Source organism: Peromyscus maniculatus, chromosome 11, assembly GCF_049852395.1.
Source record: "Peromyscus maniculatus bairdii isolate BWxNUB_F1_BW_parent chromosome 11, HU_Pman_BW_mat_3.1, whole genome shotgun sequence".
NCBI classification, from domain to species: domain Eukaryota; kingdom Metazoa; phylum Chordata; class Mammalia; order Rodentia; family Cricetidae; genus Peromyscus; species Peromyscus maniculatus.
This window is the reverse complement of record NC_134862.1, coordinates 59,655,495-59,682,033: the sequence shown is the minus strand read 5'-3', so window position 1 is coordinate 59,682,033 and position 26,539 is coordinate 59,655,495. Positions and strand designations below refer to the sequence as shown.

The window sequence follows — 26,539 nt, the reverse complement described above, 5'->3', positions numbered from 1 at the left end:
TAGGCATGAGTAGGCATTAACTGTGAACAGAATGAAAGCAATACAAAGGGCTAAAGTACACTGTCTCATTCAGTGAACTCAACATTGCTCATTATTGACTAGTATGTTACAGCGGAAAGAGAGGAAATATGTGGTAGAAAGGCAATGGGGATGGATTGACAAAACTTCAATGTATTTAATTCTAAGTGTTGCAGAACACATTAAAGAGTTTTAAAGAAGAACCTGGGTGCTCAAATACGTATTTTTAAAGAAATAAGCTACACTCTAGATGTGTTTAAGACACTGAATCAAGATGAGCAGAATATCTGTGTTCCTCAGTCAGCTGGGCTTGTGGATGGTGGTGTCTCTCTTCGGGAAGGAACAAAGACTGCTGTGTTTAATTCCAGACAAATCAAGCTTGGCAGTGCTTCTTGAGCATCCTGTGTGACATGTGAAGAATAAATTTGCTGTAAGATCTAGATAGAGTCTTCATTATAACTACTTATCTTCCCAGAAGCCACCAGGAGTAGCTAAGGATAGAGTTGAAAGTGGAGATTATGAGCTTAGAGTAGTGTCAGTCTGTGGTTGTGTCATTTTCTTTTGTGTGACTCATTGACTGTTGGACAGTTGATGGCAATGTTGCTCAATAAGAAGGACAGAGAGTCAGACAATTGGGAATATTGGCAAATGAGATACTGAAATGGTTGATTATGAAATCTAAGGTGCAGAGAGGTCAATAATCAAGAGAAAAACAGCTGAATATGGAGACATTTGAGAGATAAAAATATTCAATTAGGATGGTGAATTGAGAGTTGGGACAACTTGAGTGAGAAAGCAAGAATGGAGCAATCATTAAACCATGGCTGAATTTATGAACATACATGAGGAATTTTCTAGATGACATAAAGGCCATTGTATCGTCTCTGAAGGAGAAAGGGAAGAGCAGACAGAAGACCTGAACCTATGGCATTTGTACTGGTTATTCATGTGGATATTCTACAATACATGTGGATACTCTACAGAATGGTGGGAGGACTTGGTATGAAGAGGAAGAACAAAACAAGTTCAGTAGCCAATCAGTGAACAGATTCATAGACATGATAAAAAGAAATGAACTGGTCTCATGAGTTCAGAAGAATAGAATTGTTTGCACAGAGGTAGTTGAATAAGGACTGACCCTTTAGTGGGGCGTGAAAAGGATTCCATGACCACTCAACTCCCAGGAACTTGGAAGAATGGGTATCTGCCACTGGATGACACTGCAGTGTCCTGGGGTGGGGGGGGAGGAGTTTAGCTAGTGTCTTCCGGCTGCAAACCCTTTGAGAGAAACGTAATAATCAAGACTGACTTGGAGGGCTCCAGTCAAATTCTGCAGACCAATAAAGGACAAGGTGTGCAATCTAGAATAAGTGAATGTCTGCCTCTTAGGTGAAGCCCCTTGCCTTGTTTTTTATTGGACATTATGTCCTAATGTACTCCTATCCAGCATCTGAGATAGCAAAGCTGGCTGAGCATCCATGTCTGGGTTAACTTTCCATTTGGTAGGTGTCAACACTCTCGCGCTGATGTCTAGATACCTGTAATAAACCATGCCATTCTGAGTACTTCAGTTCTAGAATTTCTGTGACAGTGGGAGGGTCTGTTATTTGGAACTGACTGTATTCTTTAGGGGTGACTTTCAACCTTAGGTGCTTTTTCTCTTCCATCATTTGGGTAGAAGCCATTTCTACTATGTGTAAAGTGTTAGGGAAACCACATGAGGCAAACATTGTAGGATCGATGCTTTTTTTTTTTTCCTTTCAGTACCACCTAGTATTTATGGATCTGATGAGCTCATGCAACTTACTGCCATTGAAGGGAATCTCGTCACTCTGCTGTGTGAATCAAGTGGAATTCCACCCCCAAATCTTACTTGGAAGAAGAAAGGTCAGTTTGCATCACTAAAAGTTTAAATGATACAGAGATGATAGATAGATAGATAGATAGATAGATAGATAGATAGATAGATAGATAGATAGATAGATAGACAGACAGATAGATGGACAGATGGAATGAATATCTTTTTGTTTGGCTAACATGTCAATTTGTAAAAGGAAAAAAAACAACAACAGAAACCTTTCGGGTTTGCATACTAACTGCTAGATAGCAAAATTGCTTTGTATTAACTTTCAGCATATGATACTTAAGTATTTTCTCACTGAAGATCATTTTCAAACTAACTGTTCACCAGAAAAATCAATTTTCTGCATTATGTTTTTGCTTTTAATCAAATGTATTATGAAACATTTATAATCATCAAAAGTCTGCCATTCAAAGAATTATTTTTCTTTACAAATGTTCTTAAAATTATTTTCCAAAATAAACATTTCTTTGCATTTATGGAAGTTTTGCAATATATTTTAGGGTTAAAGTCTGTAGTTGAGTAGATTTCATTAGTAAATATTTATACATGCCCACTAAACATAAAATAGACCAATGAAAATTGTACTTCATCCAGATCTTCATTTTGCCCACAAGAAAAGGATTGTTTCACAGGGTTGTCTACCTTTTAGATATTTAAACTAGTAAGTAATAAAGAAGTTCTTCTCTGGGCATGTATATGAAAACCACATTTTTTGCTTCAAAATCTGCTATTTGGGTTTTATTGCAGGCTCTCTGGTGTTGGGTGACTCTGTGGGACGAGTTCGCATTTTATCTGGAGGCAGACGGTTACAAATTTCAGTCGCCGAGAAAGCTGATGCAGGACCCTACACGTGTGTGGCATCCAATGTGGCTGGAATTGCAAATAAAGACTATAATCTGCAAGTGTACAGTAAGTTATTGACCTCCTCAAGCTCCGGGCACAATTTTCTTCTGAAGATGCCTATATTTCCTTTCAGTTTTGCTTTTGAGCTGTAAGGTTCATTCACAGTAACAGCCAGACCATGGTATCAATTGTGTTGACATAACCAGAGAGCAATTGCTTCCTTCAGGTGATTGTTTATTCAGAAATACAGCTATTCATCCCCATCATCTCGCTGGGAACAGATACATCAAGGTGGTGGCAATATGCTGGGTAGGGACATGTGTAGAAAGGGAATGGAAGGGATTATACTTTATAGTTTCTGTTGCTGGTGGTTTTTGTTTTTGTTATTTGTTTGTTTTGATAAGTTCTCATGTAGCCCAGGCTAGCCTCAAACTTGGTACACAGTTGAATGACCTTTAGCTTCTTATCCTCCTTCATCTACCTCCTGATGCTGGGATTACAAGCATGTGCTAGCATCCATGCCTCATACATGCCAGGCAAGTATTGCTCACCAACTAAGTTACAGTCCCAGCACAAGAGTATATTGAAAAAACATAAAATATTTTATTTTAAAAGGATATTTAGACTATAACCTGTGCAACATTTTAGAGTGTTTGAAGATATGCCTAATGTCACTTCATCTGTATGTGCTTTATGTGCATCTCTACATGAGGAAGAACTGAAGCCTCTATCACACACATGGGAATTCCAACTCAGAGACTCTCCCCATGGTTGAACAAGGTCACGTGGCTTATGTATGGTCCCCAGAACACAGGTTTACTGACCCTGGCCCATTTTCCTTCCCACACACATAGGAGTGTAAGTTGGCCTCATCTCTAATTCTCATCAGTATCGATTAGGTAGATTCAGCGGTAGAGAAACAGAATGACTGGCTGCCAGTGCCGTAGCTGGCAGTTTACTTCTTCACGTAAGGAGACCTCTGAGGTAGCAGTTGGTCTCTGGAGATGGTCACCTTCTCATTCCTAACAAGACAGAGGCTCTGGGATTTGTCTAGCCCTTCCTTCATGGTGTTAAGAGGGTTGCTGCATCTGTGACACCAAATCCCCACTGAAGTCAAGAAAGGGAAAGGGTGTCAATATTTTGCTTTATGTCAAGCCCAGCCCCCCCTAGGGCCTCTTTTTCAACATTAAAGGCTTGAATTATATAAAAATAAACATGCATGTCCATCTCATTAATATGCATACTTTGCCTTTAGAAAGCAGTAAATTACATGCATACTAAAGAATTATTTTAAAATAAGTTTCTTTATGATTTATTACAGTAAGTGTTTGATTTGTATATCTGTTTTATGTGCCTGTATATCCAGTATCACATAAAGCTTTATCAGGTGAAGCGGAATCACTAGTAAAAATAAGTTAAGAAGCCCTAAGCTACCACATCCGTTGTAGTACTTGGAACACTTCTGTAAGCCAGAATTACAATTGATAAGTACAATTACTGTATTATTTCTCCAAAAATGAGTGAATGCAGCAGTCCTTGCCTCCTGGGTCAATAACTTTCTTTTAGCTATTAACCTACTAAAAACAGAGAATTCTGTCTCTCAATATACTGATAATTTATTACATAATAATGTGGTCTGTTATTTGGAGTCTTTTTTAGTAGCTAATATATTGACATAATACTGTATCTATCTTGGGACTGAGGATGTAACTCACTTTATAGTGTTCACCTATCATGCGCAAGGCTCTGCCTTTCATCCCCCAACCACATCACCTGGGTGTGGTGGTGCATTCCTTGTTATCACAGTTCTTTAGAAGAGAAGCAAGATGGACAGTTCAAAGTGTAAACTCCTATTAGAAGTGAAGCAAACATTTCCTGTATTGTTTCTCATTATGTCTTTTCACCCAAAGTTCGACCATCTATAGCCAACAGCGGCAGCCACCGCCCTGAAATTATCGTTATCCGTGGGAAGAGTATTTCCTTGGAATGCGAGGTGCAGGGTATTCCTCAGCCAACAGTGACTTGGATGAAAGATGGCCGTCCTTTGAACGCAGGAAAAGGAGTGGAAATATTGGATGAAGGGCGCATCCTTCAGCTGAAGAATGTTCATGTGTCTGACACAGGCCGTTACGTGTGTGTTGCTGTGAATGTAGCAGGAATGACTGACAAAAGATATGACTTAAGTGTGCATGGTAAGTAGAGAGGGAACCACCAGATCTGTTCACAGGATGATACAATCGAGTATCCTGGGTGTGGGGGGCCAGCTCCCACCTTTTCAAGGGTTCTTACGAGGAGGAGAGAAGGATAAGAAAATATTAGAGCCCGGCGATGGTGGTGCACGCCTTTAATTCCAGCACGCGGGAGGCAGAGCCAGGCGGATCCCTGTGAGTTCGAGGCCAGCTTGGTCTACAGAGTGAGATCCAGGACAGGCACCAAAACTACACAGAGAAACCCTGTCTCGGAAAAACCAAATATATATTAGATAGAAATATAGTGAAGAGGAGAAAGACAGAAACACAGGATAGCTTAGGGAGGACCTGGGTCAATACCCCGTGGCCTTTTCAATTTACTCAAAAGCGCTTTTTATAACAATGCCAAGGGGTGGGGCAAAAGACCTCCCCCTTGTTAGATCAAAGCACACTGCACAGCCAAGTGTAGACCCTTCCAAACAACGGGTAACCATGCCCATGGCCAAATCATCCCCTTATGCAGCCCTGCTGGGTAAAGCGAGCTCAGATTCTCAGACCCTGAGTAATTTGCACCTCCACGCCTGTGAGCATAGACCTCATATCTAAAAGTAGTCTATTTATATCCCATCTGTCTCTTTCAATTCTTTGAGAATTTCAGGCGTATATATACAGAGAAATATGATCATTTACACATCCCATCATCCATTTCATCTCCAACCCTGCCAGAATCTCCCCCAACACCTGCCCCTCCTAACTTCCTTTTTTCCCTCCTTTGTATTACTAAGTCCAATTAGTGCTGCCCATATGTTCGTGGTGTGGTACCGTGAAGCACTGGTCACTGGCCACACCCCCAAGAATAATGAGTCTCCCTTTCAGCAGCTATTGACTGCCAATAGCTCCTCAATAAGGAGCATAGGCTGGAGTTAGGTCCATCATCTGTGCATGAATTTTGACTAGCCTGATCATGTGTAGTTCTTGTGCGGGTATCTACAGCTAGTGTGAGATTGTGAGTGCAAGACCGTGTTTCACAGAGCCCACCCTTTTCTACATATTTACTATTATTTAGTCTCATCATTTCACTTTCTACGCCTGACTTCGTGTTACTTGCTGAGACAACCACATAGAGTGTTCTTTTGAGGATGCATATAATAAAGTGGGGAAAAAATCAACCTCCTTTGTATCACTAGTGCTGGGATTAAAGGCATGCACTACCACATCTGGCTAAATCCTTCAATAATACAATTTTCAAAGTCAAGTCTTAAGTAAGACTATTTTAAAGTTTGCTGCTCAGTATCCCTTGGATATGAGTTGTATTAAAGTCAGACTTAAGATTCTAATGAATAGAGTACAAATTTGGGGCAGGAAGAGACCAGGCATGTACACATTCAAAGTCAGCTATTAGTATTCATGCAATTTGATGTATAATTTTTAAATCTACAGAAGCAATGGGAATTTTAATAGACACAAATTTTGCAGCTTGGAATACCATTAATAAACAAATAAACCTAGGTCTACTGGTGTATATCTATGATCCTAGAACTTTTGAGGCTGCATTTGGAGGATTGTGAGTTCAAAGCCAGCCTGACTCAATAGGGAGTTCCAGATTAACGTGAGTTACAGGATGAAACTCTGTCTCATAACAAACAAAAAGGAAACAGTTGAAGCTTAGTGTTAGTCTCTTATGTTTATAGCCAGTGCGTATGCCAAAGATGAGGGGAACCGGATAAAAAAAGAAAATTAATATTAAATATCTTGTCAAATACATTGAATTTTTATGATTACAACAATTTTTACAGAATCCTGTCTATAAGACGCTTGTGAATTTTTTATTATAAATCTGTCAGAAAATAGGACTAACTCATAAACTAGTTCACCATTGCTGGCATAGCAGGGCCAAATTAATCAAAATTGGAAAGCCGTGACATACATTTTTATTTTCAGAGATGGCATTACTATGATTGCTTGTTTTGATTACTATTAACAAGGAAATGGAAGGCTCTCGCTGGAAATAAGCTGTCAAGGATTATGCATTGGCTTCCTTCTTTTCTATTTCCAGTCACTTTGGTTTTATCTTCTAGCCCCTCCAAGCATCATAGGGAACCAAGGAATTCCTGAGAACGTCAGTGTGGTGGAGAAGAGCTCTGTATCCCTGACTTGCGAAGCCTCTGGCATCCCCCTGCCTTCTATAACCTGGCTTAAAGATGGCTGGCCCGTCAGCCTCGGCAGTTCTGTGAAAATTCTCTCAGGTACTCACAATTCAGATAGCTTGATCATCTGGCTGACTTCATGTGAACATCATTTCTCTTTAGTTCATTTTCAGTGTTTATATTGTTTCATGTTTCTTTCTGATCTAGGCGCTTATTATGATACCTACTCGTCATACTACACAAACATACTTGAAACACAGAAGGGTATATGAATATCAGGAAAACCTTTAAATTAATCTCCTAACTCCTGTCTTAAAAAGCAGTTGGCATTGTCTTATTAGCATCCTATAACATTCCCCTTGTACTAAGAATGCCAAATGACGCATGACTTGTCTGAATAGTACTTATATCACTGGGAAGTGAGTTCCCTGGGTGCTGTGACCTCATCACTAGTTCAGCTTCTGATAATTTTGTAGGAAAACCTGGATATCTTATCACCCATAGGTCTGTGTAAGCCTGTATAGAAGGTTTTTGAGGCATGTCACAAGAAATCTACAGTTGGCCTGTTTAGATAATGGCTGTCACATACACTAAAAAGACAATCTATCTTCAGCTTTTGAGGAAGTTACTCAGCTTTGTTAACCCTGGCAGCATCTGTATCCTGTGGCTTTTATTAAACTGAAGTGTGTTTATATCATGTTAAGTTATTAACACAGTGCTTGCTAAAGCACCAATACTCAATCTGGACTTGGGAAACTCCCCGAGTTCTTCCTCTGTCCTATGATGCTTTTCACTTCATAGGACCCTATCTCCATGTCTTGAGAAGTAGAGAGTAGTGGCCAAGATTTTTTTTCTACAGTTTGGCTACCAAAAGCCTGAGTACATTATCTTCTCTTTTCAAAATTATCTTCATTTCTTTTTAAGTAGTTTCAGGTCTGGAAAGTTTGAATTTATTAAATGCGATAACATCAAAGATGGCTGAAATGAAAACAGTATGGCAGAATGCTCCGGCTGGCTTCTTACCCATTTACAGGAGTGGTGTTTGGGTTCTGTTTAGTTTTGTTTTGATTGACCAGCAGCTGGAGATCCCCGAGCAAAGCACATTAAAAGTATTTCACCTTATGAGTGCCAAAGGACTCGTTCGGCTTTACAATCTGGATGTGTTTTGTGTGATGGATAAATGAGAAGCAGATGAATGACATGGGACCTGCTCACTGCTACTCTGCTGCACACTTCTGTTTCGTGAAGACTAATCCTCCTGAGGCTCGTCTGCAAGCAGGGCTTTGGGGACGGCCCTACCATTGTCAGAGGGTTATCTGCCAAGAATAGGCAACTGCCGTTAAAAATCTGGTAGAAGCTAGACATATCTTGATATAAGTATAAATTGCCGTCACACTCATTTCAAGCTTTCACAAGATTATGTGAGAGGATCAAGAAGCAAAGATGTGGCCTAGTTGACTGAGGATTGTGGACCCAATTCGTAAACGTTGTATCACTTCAATATCCCTCAACTGTGGTCTCACTAATCTGAGCTAGCAACCCGTTGGTGACTCCTTTCCAAATTGACATAAGTGTTTAAAAAGGAACCCCTGTTTATGTTGTTTACTTCTGTTTTGCTGGGAAAAACACAATTCAGTACAAGACATCAGCTTTACTTTTCAAAAAAAAAGATATTGCTAAATTCACCTTCTGGTGGATTGAGGGTGGGGAAGGAGTCGCTGGTTGGACAAGCAGTGCCGTCTTGTCTCCCTCTAAACTGAAAGCAGATGGTGGCTCCTCAGCTAGATCCAGGTGACTATTTAAGTGACAATTTTATATGTGTCCACTAGAAGTTTTAGTACAAATCCAAGGTGCTAAGCAAAAATATGCCCAACTAAAAAGTTTTTATAAATCTGAGCAGTACTTTTTTTTCCCTGAGATTTTTTTCCTAAGTCATTCGGAGGTTTCTACTTCCAGTGTGTTGATTTGTTTTCAAAAGGCTGTGCTTCATCTTACATGCTGACTCCTTTGCCTTCGTCCTTAATAGAAATTTCCTGCCAAATTCCGTCTTTCAGCATGTCTCAGTCTGTGTGCATTTCCTCTTCAAGGAAAACACAGACATTCGAAATACGGAAAGAAGCCAAGGTAGCATTGTGTCCGTGCCTGAGGTGACCCCGTTACCCTGTCATTAAGGACACCAGGATTTCCAAGAAGCTGACATGATAGCTACCAGTCAGTCCATTGTCACGGTTTCATCTCCCTTTTCTATCCATGTCACCCAAATCTGGGTCCCCAATCTACTCCTCCTGCTGGCATTCCCATTTTATCGTTCAGGCCCTTTACACAGTCTTTCCTGAGCATCAGGTCAGCACCAACTTGTGAAAGCACCAAATCAGATCATGAGCTTGTTTTACACATGTAGCTCCCTCCTTCACCTCCAGCAAGCACTAAATTCCTCAGTGTAACATCCAGGGGCACACAGAACCTGGCCAAACCTCATCCAACTTTGCCTCTTGTCCTTTCCGACACCTCTTTCACTATACATACTCCGGCTATTCCTACCCTCTGCCTCTATAACTTCATACTCAACCACAGCAGTATTTTACCTTCTCTGCAAAACTTTATTTCTCACTTGGTGTCACCCAGAACTATATTTATCTTTAAGTCATCTGCTGCTTTGTTTTTCCAGGAGGCAGGATGCTGCGGTTGATGCAGACCAGACCAGAAGATGCTGGCCAGTATACTTGTATTGTAAGGAACGCAGCTGGTGAAGAGAGGAAAATGTTTGGACTCTCAGTATTAGGTACTTGTGTACTTTGCAATATGTAAAGGGAAAATCCAATTGGCCTCAGTGCATTCTGGACACAGAGCTCAAATTTATTCACAGCTGGAATTTATACCTATGTGGTCTTTGGCTCCTGGACTATGATTCTTGGCAAGGGTTCAGCATTACAATTATTTGGAGGAAATGAGTCTGATTCAACTAAAAAACTGCCTTGTGGTACCAGTTCACAACTGCTCAGAAATGTTCTAAGACATGGTGTGGTTGCTTGAAATGAGAGCACTTACTCATTAGTTTGTGGACACATTCTGTCTTAGTTTACTTCATGTTGCTGTGATAAAGCAACGCAAAGTAACTTAGGGGAGAAAGGATGTATTTTAAACCACAGTGTGAGGTCACAGCCTATCACAATGGGGAAGCCAAGGGAGCAGAAAGTTGAAATCATTTACATGCACAGTCAAGAATAGAAAGATACTAGATGCCTATATGTATAACTCAGCTGGTTTTGTCCTCTCCTACAGAGTCCAGGAGTCCATCCCAGGGACTAGTGCCATCCAGAGTGGGTGGGTCCTCTCACCTCACTTAACATAATTAAGACAATCCTCCACAGACTTGTCCACAGGCCTGCCTAATTCACACAGTCCTTCTTTGCAACTTCTTTTCCACAGGATTAGAGACAGTGTCAAATTAACTTTTAAATATAACCACTACACATTTTATTCATATTTGTGATTTAAATTACAATGTCATTCATTAAAATTGGGGTTTGTAACAATTTTATAGTGCAAGAGAAAACTAGAATTGGTAAAAACAATGCTTTGACATTCCAGTCACTAAATAATGAAGATGTGTTTAAAGCTTAGGCACTTACATCACAGCCTGGCTGTTCGAGCTATAACTTGCTTTTCCCGTGGTTTTGTGTGTTTATTTTAGTTCCTCCTCATATTGTGGGTGAAAATACATTGGAAGATGTGAAGATTAAAGAGAAACAGAATGTAACCTTGACTTGTGAGGCGACAGGTAAGGAGGCAATTCTTTTAATCCTGGGACAAGGCTGGCCTCGAACTCACAGAGATCCGCCTGCCTCTGCCTCCCAAGTGCTGGGATTAAAGGCATGCGCCACCACTCTGGCCTTAGAGAACAGTTTTATCAAATGGCAGGAAAAAGGTGTCTAGTTTTCCATCCTCCTGCCCTGCCTCCCTCCCTGTCTTTGCCCAAACTTACAGCATTCTCTGTTTAAGCTTCTGAGTTTAATGGTCCATTCCAGCCACCTTTGTTAACATGACTTGCTTTTGTAGTTTTTAAATTACAGGAAGTCATCTGAATAATTTTAAATAATATTTAACACGTGTCTCCATTTAAAACTTTCTAAAGTGTTCTCCACCAGCTACAAATTTTGAATAAATAATTACTTTAATTTATCTCTACATTCTTCGGAAGAATCATAATATATCACAAAATTTGTTGAACTAAATGCTTTACTTTTCTACTGTTTTCTCTCAAGAGAATAAAAAAGGTTTTCATATGAATAGAATTTATAATATTTTTATAATGATGTGCTTCATTCTTTTAAAGTGTAATTTACTGTGAAAATAGTTAATTATAGGAGCTAAACCACCTATAACTAAACATGGAGACCAATTTAAACACAGAGACCAGTGTTTAGAATCATTTACAGATAAAAGCTAACCTACATTTGAAATGATTTCTATATTTTTGTCTTTTTCACCACAGTGTAATCACTGCTACATTAAAATTTCATTTTTGACACTATTTCAGAAAGAATAGCTACTTCATTGTTTTAAAAGTGGGCTATGGAAAACACAGCAAATATGTGACAATGTCTTCTTTGGGTGTTGGCCATTTATAGATATGTGATATTGAGCTGCCCTCAAAAAAAAAATGGCTTTTCCTTAACAGGGAACCCTGTGCCGCAGATCACATGGCACAAAGATGGACAGCTTCTCCAAGAAGATGAAGTCCACCACATGATGTCTGATGGCCGTTTTCTCCAGATCACCAATGCTCAAGTGTCACACACAGGACGATACACATGTTTGGCCTCTAATACAGCTGGAGACAAAAGCAAAAGTTTCAGTCTCAATGTGTTTGGTAGGTATGAGCTTCATTTCAAACCTTGAAAAATCAGTGTTCTATCTACCTATCATCTATCTATCTATCTATCTATCTATCTATCTATCTATCTATCTATCTATCATCTATCTATCTATCTATCTATCTATCTATCTATCTATCTATCTATCTATCTATCTATCATCTATATCTATATATCTCTCTATCATCTATCTATCTATATCTATATATCTATATCTATATATATATATTTCTATCATAGAATTTCATTATGTGAAGGATACCAGCACTCGTGTTTGTAGGCTGTTTTTATTTCATTCTTTCATTGCTATGGAATACACGATGTTCGGACATAGTGTTTTGTGCAAGGAACAAGGATCAAGGTAGACATTTAAATGTTCAATGGTGAAGGAGAAAGTTGTCAGCAGATCAAGGAGAAGCAGAGAAACAGTGAGTCTCAGCCTGAGATCCCCGACCTTTCTCCCTGAGCCTCTGCCTTTATTGGAGGTTGTGCCCTGGGTGTGATTAAACATCTGAATGTATTGACGCATCAACATTAGTCCTACAGCATCCGAGTCAGGTTTATGTCTCAAGCATGTCATCGAAATGGATTCTAAGTTTCTACTCAGTTTTTCCAATCTAACATGCACCACCTAAATGTATTACATTTGATGACCGATACTTAATAACTCACACTCAACTCAACTGACCTGTATGTGAATATACAAATATTCAGATTTTTTTCAATCATTTTTGTAGTTATACCTACATAATTTGGAGAGTGCATAAATATTCTCATATAGACAAATACTCTCATACTCCCACATGAAATAGGAGCCTCAAAGAGAGGTCACCATCTAAATGGATCACATGTATATGTGCATATATGCAAAAAAGGTCCACCAGAATGCCAGTAGATGTGAAGGCCATCAAATAAATAGCATCAAGTAGTAGCATCTATAAAGAGTAGGTGATGTACAAGACTATCTCTACAGGCAGAACTGACATAGTTTTATACAGGAGGATACATATGAATCAAACCTGGGAGATCTGTGTTCCACTTACCACAGTATATTAGCATCTCTTTTGTATATATCACCTTCCCCCCTTACTCTGTGACATTTTTCACTGATTTTTTATATAGAATAGTAATGATTAATTATTTTGTAACTCTTAAAAACTGGGATTGCATGGATAAGCACAGTGGCAATTCAGGAACACATACCTAGAGAAATTCCTAAGAATGTTGCCTTAATAAAACTTTCAATCTTCTCAGTATCTCCAACAATTGCTGGTGTAGACAGCGATGGCAGCCCTGAAGATGTCATTGTCATCCTTAACAGCCCCACGTCTCTGGTCTGTGAGGCATACTCCTATCCCCCGGCTACCATCACCTGGTTCAAGGACGGAGCACCTTTAGAATCCAACCGGAATATCCGCATTCTTCCAGGTATGGAAATTTATTTTGAGAGGATTCAGCCTTAAAAGAGTTAATATGTAGACTGGGTTTATTCCTCTCTCATATTTGCCAGTATGTGTGGGAAGAAAAAGAACTAAAAACTATAATTATTGTCTTTAAGACATTTAACCTTATGTGGAAGAGAGATAAGAGCAAAAACTTATTATCACCATGAAGTTGAAAACAACCATGCATTATGAATGAAGGGGAGGTATGAAAAATGGAGTGGTGACAAGGTTTATAAAAATTCAGAAGACAAATTGGCCATTGTGGACTTAAATGGTCAGAAATATCTTCACTGCCTAACCAGAATATGGGCCTGTTTTTTTTTAAGTACTAGAATTTATTTGGTTGGTGGTAAGTTGGGAGAGGTTCCAGATCCATCAAGATGACTAGTGGACAAAAGGCAGCAGGTGGGAATAGCATGGTCAGGTGCAGTCACCAGTTATGGGGAAGCATTGTGAAGAAACATGAAGACAGTCAGGGAGGAAAGCTGAGCACTATTTGAACCACTGGATTAATTTAACTTTATGCACTGAACAAGTGAGAACTAATGACAGTGTTTTAAAGATATGTTTTATATTTATTTATGCATATGTGACTTGGAGGGCATGCATGTACTCATGTGGGGGTACCCGAAGAATCTGCGAGAGGGCATTGGATCCCCTAGAGCTGGCTAAGTTCCAGGCAGTTGTGAGCCACCCAACATGGGTTCTGGGAATTAAACTCAGGTGCTTTTGGAAGAACAGCAAGTACTGTTAACCACTAAGCCATCCCTCCAGCCCCTATTGACAGTTGTTAGAGAGAAAGGTACCATATTCCAAACTGTGTTTTAGCAAAATGAATCTCTGATAGGCCAGGTCAATTAAAGGAACACAATGGCAAAGCCGGGGACCTTCTTATGAAAGTATGAAATAGAGAATGTGGAACCTTCCTTTTCCAGGCTAACAATTGCCAATTGCTCCTTGGCTCTGGGGTGGGACTGACTGCCAGCTAGCCCTCTCTGCTGAAACTTGTCCCAATTTGGGCTTGCACAGGTTCTGTCCCTAATGAGTCAACCTCAGTCCAGTTGGAAGACCACACACCTAAATCTATTTTAGTTAGCACAAATTTGTCTTGAATGTGTTTGAAATTTGTTTTGTTTTGTTTTGTTTTTAAGGAGACAAAGTTGGGTGGACAAGGAAGGTATGTGGATCAGGGAAGGTGTAGAGGAGTTGAATATGATCAGAATACATTGTACAAAACTGGAATTGAAAATAAAATATTTTTTTTACGTAGGCCCCATGTGTATTGTGGCTTACTTTATATCAAATATCTACCACTAAATTGACATTCATAAGAAGCAATGTTTAGCCAGGTGGTGTTGGTACACATCTCTAATTCCAGCACTCAGAAGGTAGAGGCAGGTGGATCTTTGAGTTCAAGGCCAGCCTGGTATACAGAGAAAGTTCCAGGACAGCCAGAGCTACACAGAGAAATCCTATCTCAAAAACCAAAAAAAGAAGAGGGGAAAGTAAAGAAGAGGAGGAGGAGAAGAGAAAGGAGAAAAAGAAAGAATCAATATTCTCAATAAAATAAATTCCCAGCAGTTTGTACATTGCCCATTTCTTTCTTTTATGTTCCTTAACATTTTAGGAGGCCGCACCCTGCAGATACTTAATGCACAAGAAGACAATGCGGGAAGATACTCATGTGTGGCCACTAATGAGGCTGGAGAAATGATAAAGCACTATGAAGTGAAAGTCTACAGTAAGTTCTAAAAGAACACTTTATCTCACCTCTGCCTGAAGATTTCTGGCTCTTTATTTTTATTTTAAAAAAAAAATATTCATTTACATACCAACCGCAGATCCCCTTCTTATCCCTCCTCCTGTTCCCCACCCTCTACCTTCCTCCCCCCGGCTCATCCCCCATCCCTACCTCCAAAATGGTAAGTTTTCTCATGGGAAGGGGGTAGACAACAAAGCTGGGTATATTCAGTTGAGGCAGGACCAAGACCCTCCCCCCTGCATCGTTGGTGAGCAAGGTGTCCAACCATAGGTAATAGGCTCCAAAAAGTCAGCTCATGCACCAGGAATAGATCCTGATCCCACTGCCAGGGCCCCTCAAACAGACCCAGCTACACAACTGTCTCCTGTATACAGGGGGTCTAGTCTGGTCCCATGCAGGTTCCACAGCTGTTGGTCTAAAGTTTGTGAGTTCCTATGAGCTTGGTTTAGTTGTCTCTATAGATTTCCCCATCATGATCTTAAACTCTCTTGCTCATATAATCCCTTGTCCCTCCCTTTGACTGGGCTTCCAGAGCTCTGCCTGGTGCTTGGTTGTGGGTCTCTGCATCTGTTTCAATCAGTTACTGGATGAAGGCTCTATGATGACAGTTAGGGTATTCACCAATCTTATTACCAGGGTAGGCCAGCTCAGGCACCCTTTCCACTATTGTTAGTAGTCTAATCTGGGGTCGTCCTTGCGGATTCCTGGGAATTTCCCTGGCACCAGGTTTCTCCCTTACCTCATAATGTCTCCCCCTATAAAGATATCTCTTTCATTGATCTCCCACTCTGTCCCTCCCCTAGCTTGACCATCTCATTCCCTCATGTTCTCATTCCCCCTCCCCTTTATTGTCCTCCCACCCCCAGTTTACTCATGGAGATATCTGTTTCCCCTTCCCAAGGTGAACCGTACATCCCTCTTAGGGTCCTCCTTGTTTCCCAGCTTTTCTGGATCTGTGGGTTGTAGTCTGGTTATCCTTTGCTTTATATCTAGTATCCACTTATGAGTGAGTACATACCATGTTTGTCTTTCTGAGTCTGGCTTACCTCACTCAGGAGTATATTTTCTAGTTCCATCCATTTGCCTGTAAATTTCATGATGTCATGCTCCATTGTGTATATGTACCACATTTTCTTTATCCATTCTTCAGTTGAGGGGCAGGCATCTATGTTGTTTCCAGGTTCTGGCTACTATGAATAATGCTGCTATGAACATCGTTGATCAAGTGTCATTGTGGTATGATTGAGCATCTCTTGGGTATACACTCAAGAGTGATATCCTTGGGTCTTGAGGGAGATTGATTCCCAATTTTCTGAGAAACCGCCATACTGATTTCCAAAGTGGCTGTACAAGTCCACACTCACACCAACAGTGGAGGAGTGTTCCCCTTGCTTTACATCTTCTCCAACATAAGCAGTCATCAGTGTTTTTGATCTTAGCCATTCTGACAAGTATAAGATGGTATCTCAGAGTCATTTTGACTTGCATTTCCCTGATGACTAAGGATGTTGAGCAATTCCTTAAATGTCTTTCAGCCATTTGGATTCTTTTGTTGAGAATTCTCTGTTTAGATCTGTAGCCCATTTTTTAATTGGGTTATTTGGTATTTTGATGTCTAGTTTCTTAAGTTCTTTATATATTTTGGAGATCAACCCTCTGCCAGATGTGGGGTTGGTGAAGATCTTTTCCTATTCTGTAGGCTGTCATTTTGTCTTATTTACCGTGCCCTTTGCTTTACAGAAGCTTCTCAGTTTCAGGAGGTCCCATTTATTAATTGTTGCTCTCAGTGTCTGTACTACTAGTATTATATTTAGGAAGTGGTCTCCTGTGCCAGTGTATTCTAGGCTACTTGCTACTTTCTCCTCTATCAGGTTCAGTGTAGCTGGATTTATGTTGAGGTTTTGGATCCACTTGGATTTGAGTTTTGTGCATGGTGACAGATATGGATCTATTTGCAATCTTCTACATGTTGACATCCAGTTATGCCAGTACCATTTGAAAATGCTTTCTTTTTTCCATTGCACAGTTTTGACTTCTTTGTCAAAAATTAGGCATTCATAGGTGTGTGGATTGATGTCAGGATCTTCAATTTGATTCCATTGGTCCACATGTTGGTTTTTATGATAGTACTAAGCTGTTTTTAACACTGTAGCTCTATATAGACATTGAAGTCAGGGGTTGAGATGCCTCCAGAAGTTGCTTTATTGTAAAGGATTGTTTTAGCTATCTTAGGGTTTTTTTTTTCCATATGAAATTGAGTATTGTTCTTTCCAAGTCTGTGAAGAATTCTGTTGGGATTTTGATTGGGATTGCATTGAATCTGTAGATTGCTTTTGGTAAGATTGCCATTTTTATTGTGTTGATTCTACCTGTTCATGAGCATAGGAGATCTGTAGCATGAATTGTTAAAAGGTCTTATTAATAAAAGCAAACCTGGGAGCCAGATATTTGGGTGAACGCTGAAAGATCAGAGAAATGGAACAAGTCACAGTTAACCACATCTCACTAATTCCTCAGCTGATCTTGTTTCCTTGAAACCTCTGTGTCCTCATCCAAGTGGATCTCAGCTGAACTGCTGCTAAAAGCCTAAAAGCTTAACAAGACTGTAGTTCCTGGCTTTCACACCTTACATCCTTTCTGCTTCCTGCCATCACTTCCTGGGATTAAAGGTGTGCATCACTATGCCTGGCCGTTTCCAGTATAGTTTTGAACTCACAGAGATCCAGATGGATCTCTACCTCTGGAATTCTAGGATTAAAGGTGCATGTGCCACCATTTTTCGGCCTCTATATCTAGTGGATGTTCTGTTCTCTGACCCCAGATAAGTTTATTAGGGTGCACAATACATTAGGGGACACAATATCACCACAGAGATCTTTCCATTTCTGATATCTTCTTCAATTTCTTTCTTCAAGGACTTAAAGTTCTTATCATACAGGTCTTTCACTTGTTTGGTTCAAGTTACCCCAAGGTATTTTATAATGTTTGTGGCTATTGTAAAGGGTGATGTTTCTCTGATTTCTTTCTCAGCCATTTATCATTTGTATATAGGAGAACTAGTGATTTTTTTAGTTAATCTTGTATCCTGCAACATGAAGGTATTTATCAGTTGTAGGAGTTCCCTGGTAGAATTTTGGAAGTCACTTATGTAGACTATCATATTATCTGCAAACAGTGAAAGTCTGACTTCTTCCTTTTCAATGTGTATCCCTTTGATCTCCTTTTGTTGTCTTATTGCTCTAGCTAGAACCTCAAGTACTATGGGGATAGATATGGGGAGAATGAACAGCCTTGTCTTGTTCCTGATTTTAGTTTAAGAAATTCAATCACTTTGAGTTTCTCCCCCATTTAATTTAATGTTGGCTGTCAGCTTGCTATAAATCGCCTTTATTATGTTTAGGTATGTTCTTTGTATTCCTGATCTCTCCAAGACCTTTATCATGAAGGGGTGTTGGATTTTGTCAAAGGCTTTTTCAGCATCTATGAGATGATCGTGTTTTTTTTTTCTTTTAGTTTGTGATTTCTAGCTTCTTAAATCCCATTTTTCATTATTTTCCCTAATTATTTATACTGATACTCTTACCTATCTAGCTTGCCTCATCGAGGATGGAAGTTGCATTAAAATATCATGTCCATGGCCTCAGTTGCTTAAAGATGTGAAGAGCCACTTAAGATGTGAAGAGCCACTTAAGATGGTTCAGTGACTAGCATGTTTGCTACCCAAGCATGAAGACCAGTGTTAAGAAGCCCAGAACCCATGTAAATGTCCAAAGGGTATGGAGGCCTGCCTGCAGACCCAGTACTTCAGGGGCAGACAGGAAATGCCCAAACAAGCTGGCTAGCCACTCTGGTCAAAACATTAAGCTCTGAGTTCAGCAAGAGACCCTGCATCAATATATAATGTAGGGCACAATTGAAGAAGACACCTGGCATCAACCTTGGGGCTACAAAAGCATACATGTGCACATGTGCCCCCCCCACTCCATCACACACATATATTCAGACAACCTTTGTGAAGAGTCCATTGGATCCACTCATTACCTACCTGCTGGAGTGTTGTTTACATGCAGGTGCCTACTCCAGAGCTCCAAATGAGATCAAAAGTATTTGGGGGTTACCACAACATACCCCAGCCTATAAGTAAAAGGCAAAGCTCATACTGTCATTAATAGGGGCCACATTGTAAGGTCTTTATTCCTATGTTCTTGCTGTTATGTTATAAACAAAGTGTATTTTTCTTTTTGTCATTTTTACTTTGACTTGGTACAATAATAACCAATACAATATCTTTTATGGGTCACAGTTGGACTATGTGAGCCTGGATCAGATGAAAAGATAGTGATTTTTTTTTCCATATTGTATATCTGAAAACTCCTGTTTCCTGGGGTGCTAACTGAGGTCTTTCATAGAAGGCCTGTGAAGAAATGCCCCTCATCTCCTTGGGACCTTGTTAATTGCTCCTCATTGTGGTTTCTGTGGTAGACTGTGAATTGAAAACAACCAGTATTTAACCCTTTAATATTCGTTTTGTGCAGTTCCACCCATCATCAAGAAAGGGGACCTTTTGGGGCCAGGCCTTTCCCCTAAAGAAGTGAAGATCAGGGTGAACAACAGCCTGACTTTGGAGTGTGAAGCTTACGCCATTCCTTCTGCCTTGCTCCGCTGGTACAAGGATGGACAGGCCAGTCATAACTATGTTCTGTTTGTTGATTATTTCTTGAAGATTAAAATACCAATTTAAAAAGAAACAAGGCAGGGGGGGTTGAGAGATTGGCCCCACCCACTGTGGTATTAAAAGTAGTCAATCCCATGCTCCTCGGATCTGAAACTGCTTAGAAAATAAATAAAATGAAAAGCATCCGTGTTCAATAACTTTAGTATTGTTCCACTACTTAGAGGTAAGCAAGACTGGTTTTGTGTGCATTAGCACTTGACTGTGAAAATCTGGCTACCCTCCCGCTGGAGAAGTAGAGGAACAGTGTTTTACCCAAATAAATAAATTGTTATAGAGAAGAAGCATGTGTATGATTCTAAAATGAGGACTAAATTTATTCAGAACTCTCTCTGAACATCTTTAACTCTTTTACAAAAGATAACATTTTTGATATCCTAAAATATGAGAAAAAATAAGATATAAAGGCACACTACGATTACCCTAGGGCAGAGAGAAATACAAAATAAAAAATCAACTTGAGAGTGAAGGGACAGACATGAGAGGGGTTCAAGGGAGGAATGGTAAAAGAAGTGATATAATATACACAATTAAAATTGTTTTTTTAAAATCGAGCTTTTACATTTAAAAAGATTAGATCCTTCTGTTTATGGTGTAAGTTTCAGAAGACATCCCCTATTCCTCACTCATTTCCTATTCTTTCTCACATGCTGCAAGGACACATGTGCTGATGCTCGGAGGCCAAAAGAGAATATGTAGTTGCTGTTAACACTACTAAATACAGATGTGAAACAGCGAAGCTGTGCCTTATCCTGTTTTACACATAATCAACCAAATGGTCAGTTAAATTCCAGTTGTAGAAGTTCTGGGCACAGTATGACTTAAGAGGCAAAAAAGATGTGGCTTCGTGTTTTTCTTCCAGTCCCAGATGGATTCTGCTATATCAGCAGTGGGGGACCAGGGGGGGTCTTTTCATATAAAATAAGCACATATCATCTGGAAGCCATTGCAAACGGAAAAGTACAGAACTCCCACCGTGCTCTGCTGGCTTTTCAGAGTGTGAGCACACAGTGAGATGTGGTGTCAACTCGGTAAAGCCTTACTTTCCAACAAGTAAGTCCCCTGTCCTTTGAAATTATATCACTAATTTGTTTTTAATTTTCTATAAAGCCTTTTCATCCCTTACATTACTGCACATAGAGAGAGCCACAAATTTAAGAACTAAGGAAACACCAGAATTTTAAGTAGAAACTAGACTGCTTTCAAAACTCATTAAGAGTTGTTAAATCACAGCTTCAAATTCAGTCTCTGAAATTATATTGACTGACAATTCTAACTTTTTAAGGCTTGGGTTGGTTTCCTAAATTATGAATAAGAAGTCATATTTTCAACAAAAAGTTTTTCCATATCATTTTTCAGTTATTTTTTCTTTAACTAAAATTTAATGAAGTAGTATTTTTTTAAGAAAAACCATCAAAAGATAGTGACAATATCAGCTATAATAATTTTGAATATAATCCTTACATTTTATTTATCCATGCCCTGAAATTTTTACTTTGACACAAGAAATTTAAACTGTGGCAGGTTTATTTGTGATGTAATATTAATAATGGTTTGTTGCATCCCAAATTATTTGAATCTCAACTGTTTGCTAGGCATTATTTATGGACAACAAATATAGACAAGAAAGAAACAGGCCAAAAATCTCTGCCCGTGTAAATTTTCAGAGATAAGCAAACAAACAAAAATCCTAAAAAGACTAAGTCAGTAAAACAGAATGTGACAGATGGGATAGAAAAGTTAGTCAGAGAGCAAACACACACAACTCAGCTCACAGCTGCCTATAACTCCAGCTTATGGCCTCTTCTAGCCTCTTCATACACCTGCACTCATGTATACACACACACACACACACACACACACTCACTCACTCACTCACTCACTCACACACACTTACATGACAAGAGACATGTGTATGTCTGCCTTTGAGAATAGAGGAATAAGGACTGTAGTGTCTCAAACTACAAAAGAGGAAAAGCTATTTCAAGATGAAGACAAGTTACACTATGTCAAATATCACCAAGAAGAGAAAACAAAGACAGTAGTGAGTGGTAAACACAGCCACATGGATGTCATGGGTGACCTTGACTGCCTTTCTCATCAAGTAGAGAAGACAAAGGTTTGATTGGATCAGATTCAAGGAAAGATAAGAGGACAAAATTAGACACCATTTACATAGAAAACATTTTTTAAGTGGTTGGCTGTAAAACGCCTCAGGAAATGTGGAGGTAGGCCGCAAGAACCACTCCCATAAGAATGAAACTGTCTAGTGGGAAGAAATGAATAGACACTGGTGTGGTTAAGAGAGGAAGTCAAGAAGCTGAGAGAACATGGCTTGGCTTGACAGTAGGTACCGAAATCACTAAGAATAATGAAGGACATATCATTAGAAGGAATGCCAGTGAGTCAGGAATAAAATCTTCAAATAATGAAGGGAGACCTATGATGCCCATTTCAACAAAGTATCATAACATAACAAGCCCTAGATTGGGTATGAAATTAAGGATGTTTTTGAATGAATAACAATAATTTTGGATCAAATCAGATTGTAATAATGTCCTCAACTTTTAAAGTTTTCTTTATTACAGTTTTCTATGAAACTATCAACAAGACACCCTTCTTAAGTGCTTAATATTAGCTAGAGGACCTTTTGCTTCCATGCATAGATGGACATTGTACTAAGAGCATGTTTCCTGTCATAAAGAACATATGAATGTGTCTCCTGCAATTGCCTGGAAAATGTGAACCTTATCAGCTATAATTCGCAAGATATAAAATTTGTATTACTTAGAAAACAGTTTGATCAAATTAAATTAATTACTGCTATCTTGGATATTTTACATGTTTCCATTTATTAAAGAACCATAATGCCCATCGTCTGCAGGGTATCTTAGCTTTACTCGCATACTCCATGCTGACATTACTATAATTGAATCACAGCCCCTGAAGTCTGATGATCATGTGAACATCGCTGCCAATGGACACACTCTCCAAATCAAGGAAGCTCAAATATCAGACACTGGACGATACACTTGTGTTGCATCTAACCTTGCAGGCGAAGATGAGTTGGATTTTGATGTGAATATCCAAGGTAATACTACTATGCTTATTGTAGAATGATTTCCATGCTCTATTAATGTGATAGAAATGAGATTTGACTTGGTTTACTTTGAAATCTTTTCTTCTCATAACAATATCGATTCATCATGAAATTCATCACAAGAAATTATAGAAGAGAACGATCCCATAATCCTGTTTTAGGTTTTATTTTTATTTTATGTATATGAGTGTCTGCCTGCATGGTATGTATACACACCACATGTATTCCTTGTGTCCATGGAAGAGGGTGGTGGATCAAATAGAGATGGAATCACAGATGGTTGTGAGCCATCGTGTAGGTTCTAGGAACTGAGCCTTGGTCCTCTACAAGGGCAACAAGTGCTCTTAACCACTGAGCCATCTTTCCAACCCCTGTCATTCTTGGTTTATGTATTTCCTTTTGGTATTTTAAGGGACTGTTTCATTTCCAAAATTCAATGACAGACAATAGCCTTCTTTTACATTAGCCTTGCCCCAACATTAGATCATGAAGGTTATGTATCATATAACATTACTGCATGAAATACAATAAAAGCAGTAATAATGGAATTCAGAGTAGACACATTTTGAGTTGGATGAGTACACTTATAATCTTTGTGTCTTGGACAAATTACCAAACTATTTTAAGTCTGTAATCATTTGTCTTTAAAATTAATGCCTCATGGTCTCAGGAAAAGAAAACAAAAAGTAATACTTCACCACCTGATAATGACTCCAAAAAATTCTGTAAAAACAGAGTTGACACTCACCTTTTTATTGATTTTTGAATACAAATCTCCTAAATAAAAAAAAATTTATTCTACAAATTGTGAATAGAATAAGCTATTGCACACCAAAAAAATAAAAATAAAAAAATAAAATTAATGCCTGATGGAATGCTGAGAATCATGCATGAGATAAGGCACCCAAAGTGATTAAAAATAATATCTGTTATTGTTGATACTGCTATCCAGCAGAATTATTTTTGCCATTGCTGGGATTGAGTCTAGGACCTTACTCATACTAAGTAAATTCTCTCTGAACTATACCCCAGCCCTCAACATAACTTTTAAGAACTTTGCCTATTTCATCAGTAGTATATTCAAATATTAATATAACCAGCCTCCTACAGTTAAATGTCTCCAGGTTTTCATTATTTATTAATAACACTATAATTAACATCTGGATACACAAAATTTCCACACATCTTTAATTTTTCAAATGTGTCTAAAACTTGAAAATTCAGGCCAAACTCACACACTCCTGAAATGCCTTTAATGTACAGACAATTTATTTCTGATAAAGCTCACACCTATCAGAAAAGAGTGAGGATGCCCTATTTTTAATAGTTTAGGCCTGATTGTTTATCTTATTTAACTTCCTTAGTAAGACAGATCATTGATACTGGCATCAAATGAGCCTATATTCTCTTTTGTGTGTGCCTCAGAATTAGCTTTCCCTGCAGCAGTCACATTTCTTGCCACATTCCTCTTGGGTCCCAATGTTACTCAAGTGACAGGGTCTTCCTAGAAAAACTACTAGAACAAGTACTGACTCTGAGTACCATAAATTTTATTCTTCCACCCATGTCTACTCTCTGGCTGCTGTTGGAAAAACATATAAATACTTAAAAAATATTTTTGGCATCGTCTAATTCATAAAATCCACATATCATTTGTCAAGATGCCGTCAAAACCTTCATCTGATATTGATAGTGGCGGTCCCTCTGTGAACAGATGTCATGCTTTCCCTCCACAGTGCCTCCAAGTTTTCAGAAACTCTGGGAAATAGGAAACATGCTAGACACCAGCAGGAGTGGTGAAGCCAAAGATGTAATCATCAACAATCCCATTTCTCTGCACTGCGAGACAAACGCTGCTCCTCCCCCAACTCTGACATGGTACAAAGATGGCCGCCCTCTGACGTCCAGTGACAGAGTACTGATTTTGCCAGGTAAACACTGCTATGTAAAAGCAAGACTCTCGGCCAAGTGTGTCTCTTCTTATTTATTGGGCCAGTTCACTATAATTTAACTAATGTTTGGGTTGCTGAATGATGTGTCATCCCTATATAGAAGAGCCTACCGGAGAATTTGACAATAGAACACTTTAACTCACTTTCCAGATCTGTTCCACAGTTGTTATCAGTTTAGACAAAGCTTTGAACTTCCTCACTCCTCTTTTTCTGTATTGATGTCTTTAGTCAATTTGGTTTCAATGCAACATTAATATAAATTCTAATGTATGTTTGCAAATAGTTATTGTTTATATTGATTGTATTTTTCATGAGCAATAGTAAAGATTTTTAGTTTCAAATACTTTAATTATTACATGATTTGCTGTCAGAAAAGATGCTTAACTTTGGGGGAATAATATTTTTGAGGTTTCAGTGTACAAATACCAGGATTTGTTAAAACTCACAAATTGTACCTTTAGGGTCAATTAGGGTCAAGGTAGTGCATAATATATGCAAAGTGAACCCAAATTAACTGAAAGAATATCTTTTTAAAGTAAAAAACAAATGAAAAGGGAAGAAATAGACATGGTAGCTCTATGTAATATATGACCTTAATTGGGTCTAGGTCTAGTATAAATAAATATAATGTCTAGTAAAAATGAATAAAATTAATATTGTGACAATATCTAAAAGAGGCTATAGATTTAGTACAAGTAATGTTTCAAAACGCTAAATTTCCTCTTTTTGGTTGTTGTTTTATAGTTTCATAAAGAATTATAATTATCTCCATGAAATTGAGATCTGTGAGTATATAGTTTCAAGAAGTTATCAGGCCTCCAACTTACTGAAATGGCTTAGGAAAATATTCTATCCATATGATACAAGAGATGAATAAAATTATATGGAACATAATTGGTGAACAGAGGTGCAAATTTTTATTGTAACTGTTACAACTATCCTCTCAATCTTATTAGCAACATTAAAAAGTTTACAAATACACAGAGCTTTTTTTTCCCCTGAGATTGCACAGGAAATTTTGAACAAAACATATAAAGTATACCTTACTTTTTTAGATCCCTGGATATATATCTTCAAATGAGTTTTTGTAGGAAATACTGAGAAAGATAATTAAAAATACTCAAAAAACTGCTAGAACAAAGCAACACCACACAGTAACATTCCATCCATCCAGAACATGATGGAGGGTACAGAGTACCCTTCTCTCCTCCAGGAAAATTGACACCTGCTCCCCATTTCTCCAAAAGTCTGACTTGTATTACAGTATTGGATCACTTCTTAGCAATGCAATATTTGCTGTGAAAATAGATATTATCTAAGACAAAAACTGAATGATTAAAGTAAGTGGGAACATTGACAAAAATAAATAAATAAATGTACGTCATTAGACCTGGGGAAAAAATGTAACTGTGTTCATGATCTGTGTTTGCTCTGAAGTTTGGAGAAATAACATACTAGGCTATATTTTCAGGAGGGCGAGTGTTGCAGATTCCCCGAGCCAAAGTAGAAGATGCTGGGAGGTACACATGCGTGGCTGTGAATGAGGCTGGGGAAGATTCCCTTCAGTATGACATCCGTGTACTCTGTAAGTTTGTTTTCTCTTGTGATTA

The 26,539-nt window shown here is 38.7% G+C and overlaps 1 protein-coding gene across 3 annotated transcripts in view; it reads left to right on the top strand.

Annotated features, from left to right (window-relative positions):
- The window catches only part of Hmcn1 (hemicentin 1), a 440,991-nt gene that overhangs the window by 302,208 nt on the left and 112,244 nt on the right, over window positions 1-26,539 (top strand). For all 3 annotated transcript variants that reach the window (XM_076547592.1, XM_076547591.1, XM_076547593.1), the window contains 13 exons: window positions 1,783-1,905; window positions 2,630-2,791; window positions 4,636-4,917; window positions 6,993-7,160; window positions 9,730-9,843; window positions 10,756-10,842; window positions 11,743-11,934; window positions 13,193-13,366; window positions 15,011-15,124; window positions 19,681-19,826; window positions 22,818-22,968; window positions 24,714-24,908; window positions 26,401-26,514. In XM_076547592.1, the coding sequence (XP_076403707.1) occupies window positions 1,783-1,905; window positions 2,630-2,791; window positions 4,636-4,917; window positions 6,993-7,160; window positions 9,730-9,843; window positions 10,756-10,842; window positions 11,743-11,934; window positions 13,193-13,366; window positions 15,011-15,124; window positions 19,681-19,826; window positions 22,818-22,968; window positions 24,714-24,908; window positions 26,401-26,514 (2,022 nt within the window). The remainder of the gene's footprint in view (window positions 1-1,782; window positions 1,906-2,629; window positions 2,792-4,635; window positions 4,918-6,992; window positions 7,161-9,729; window positions 9,844-10,755; window positions 10,843-11,742; window positions 11,935-13,192; window positions 13,367-15,010; window positions 15,125-19,680; window positions 19,827-22,817; window positions 22,969-24,713; window positions 24,909-26,400; window positions 26,515-26,539) is intronic.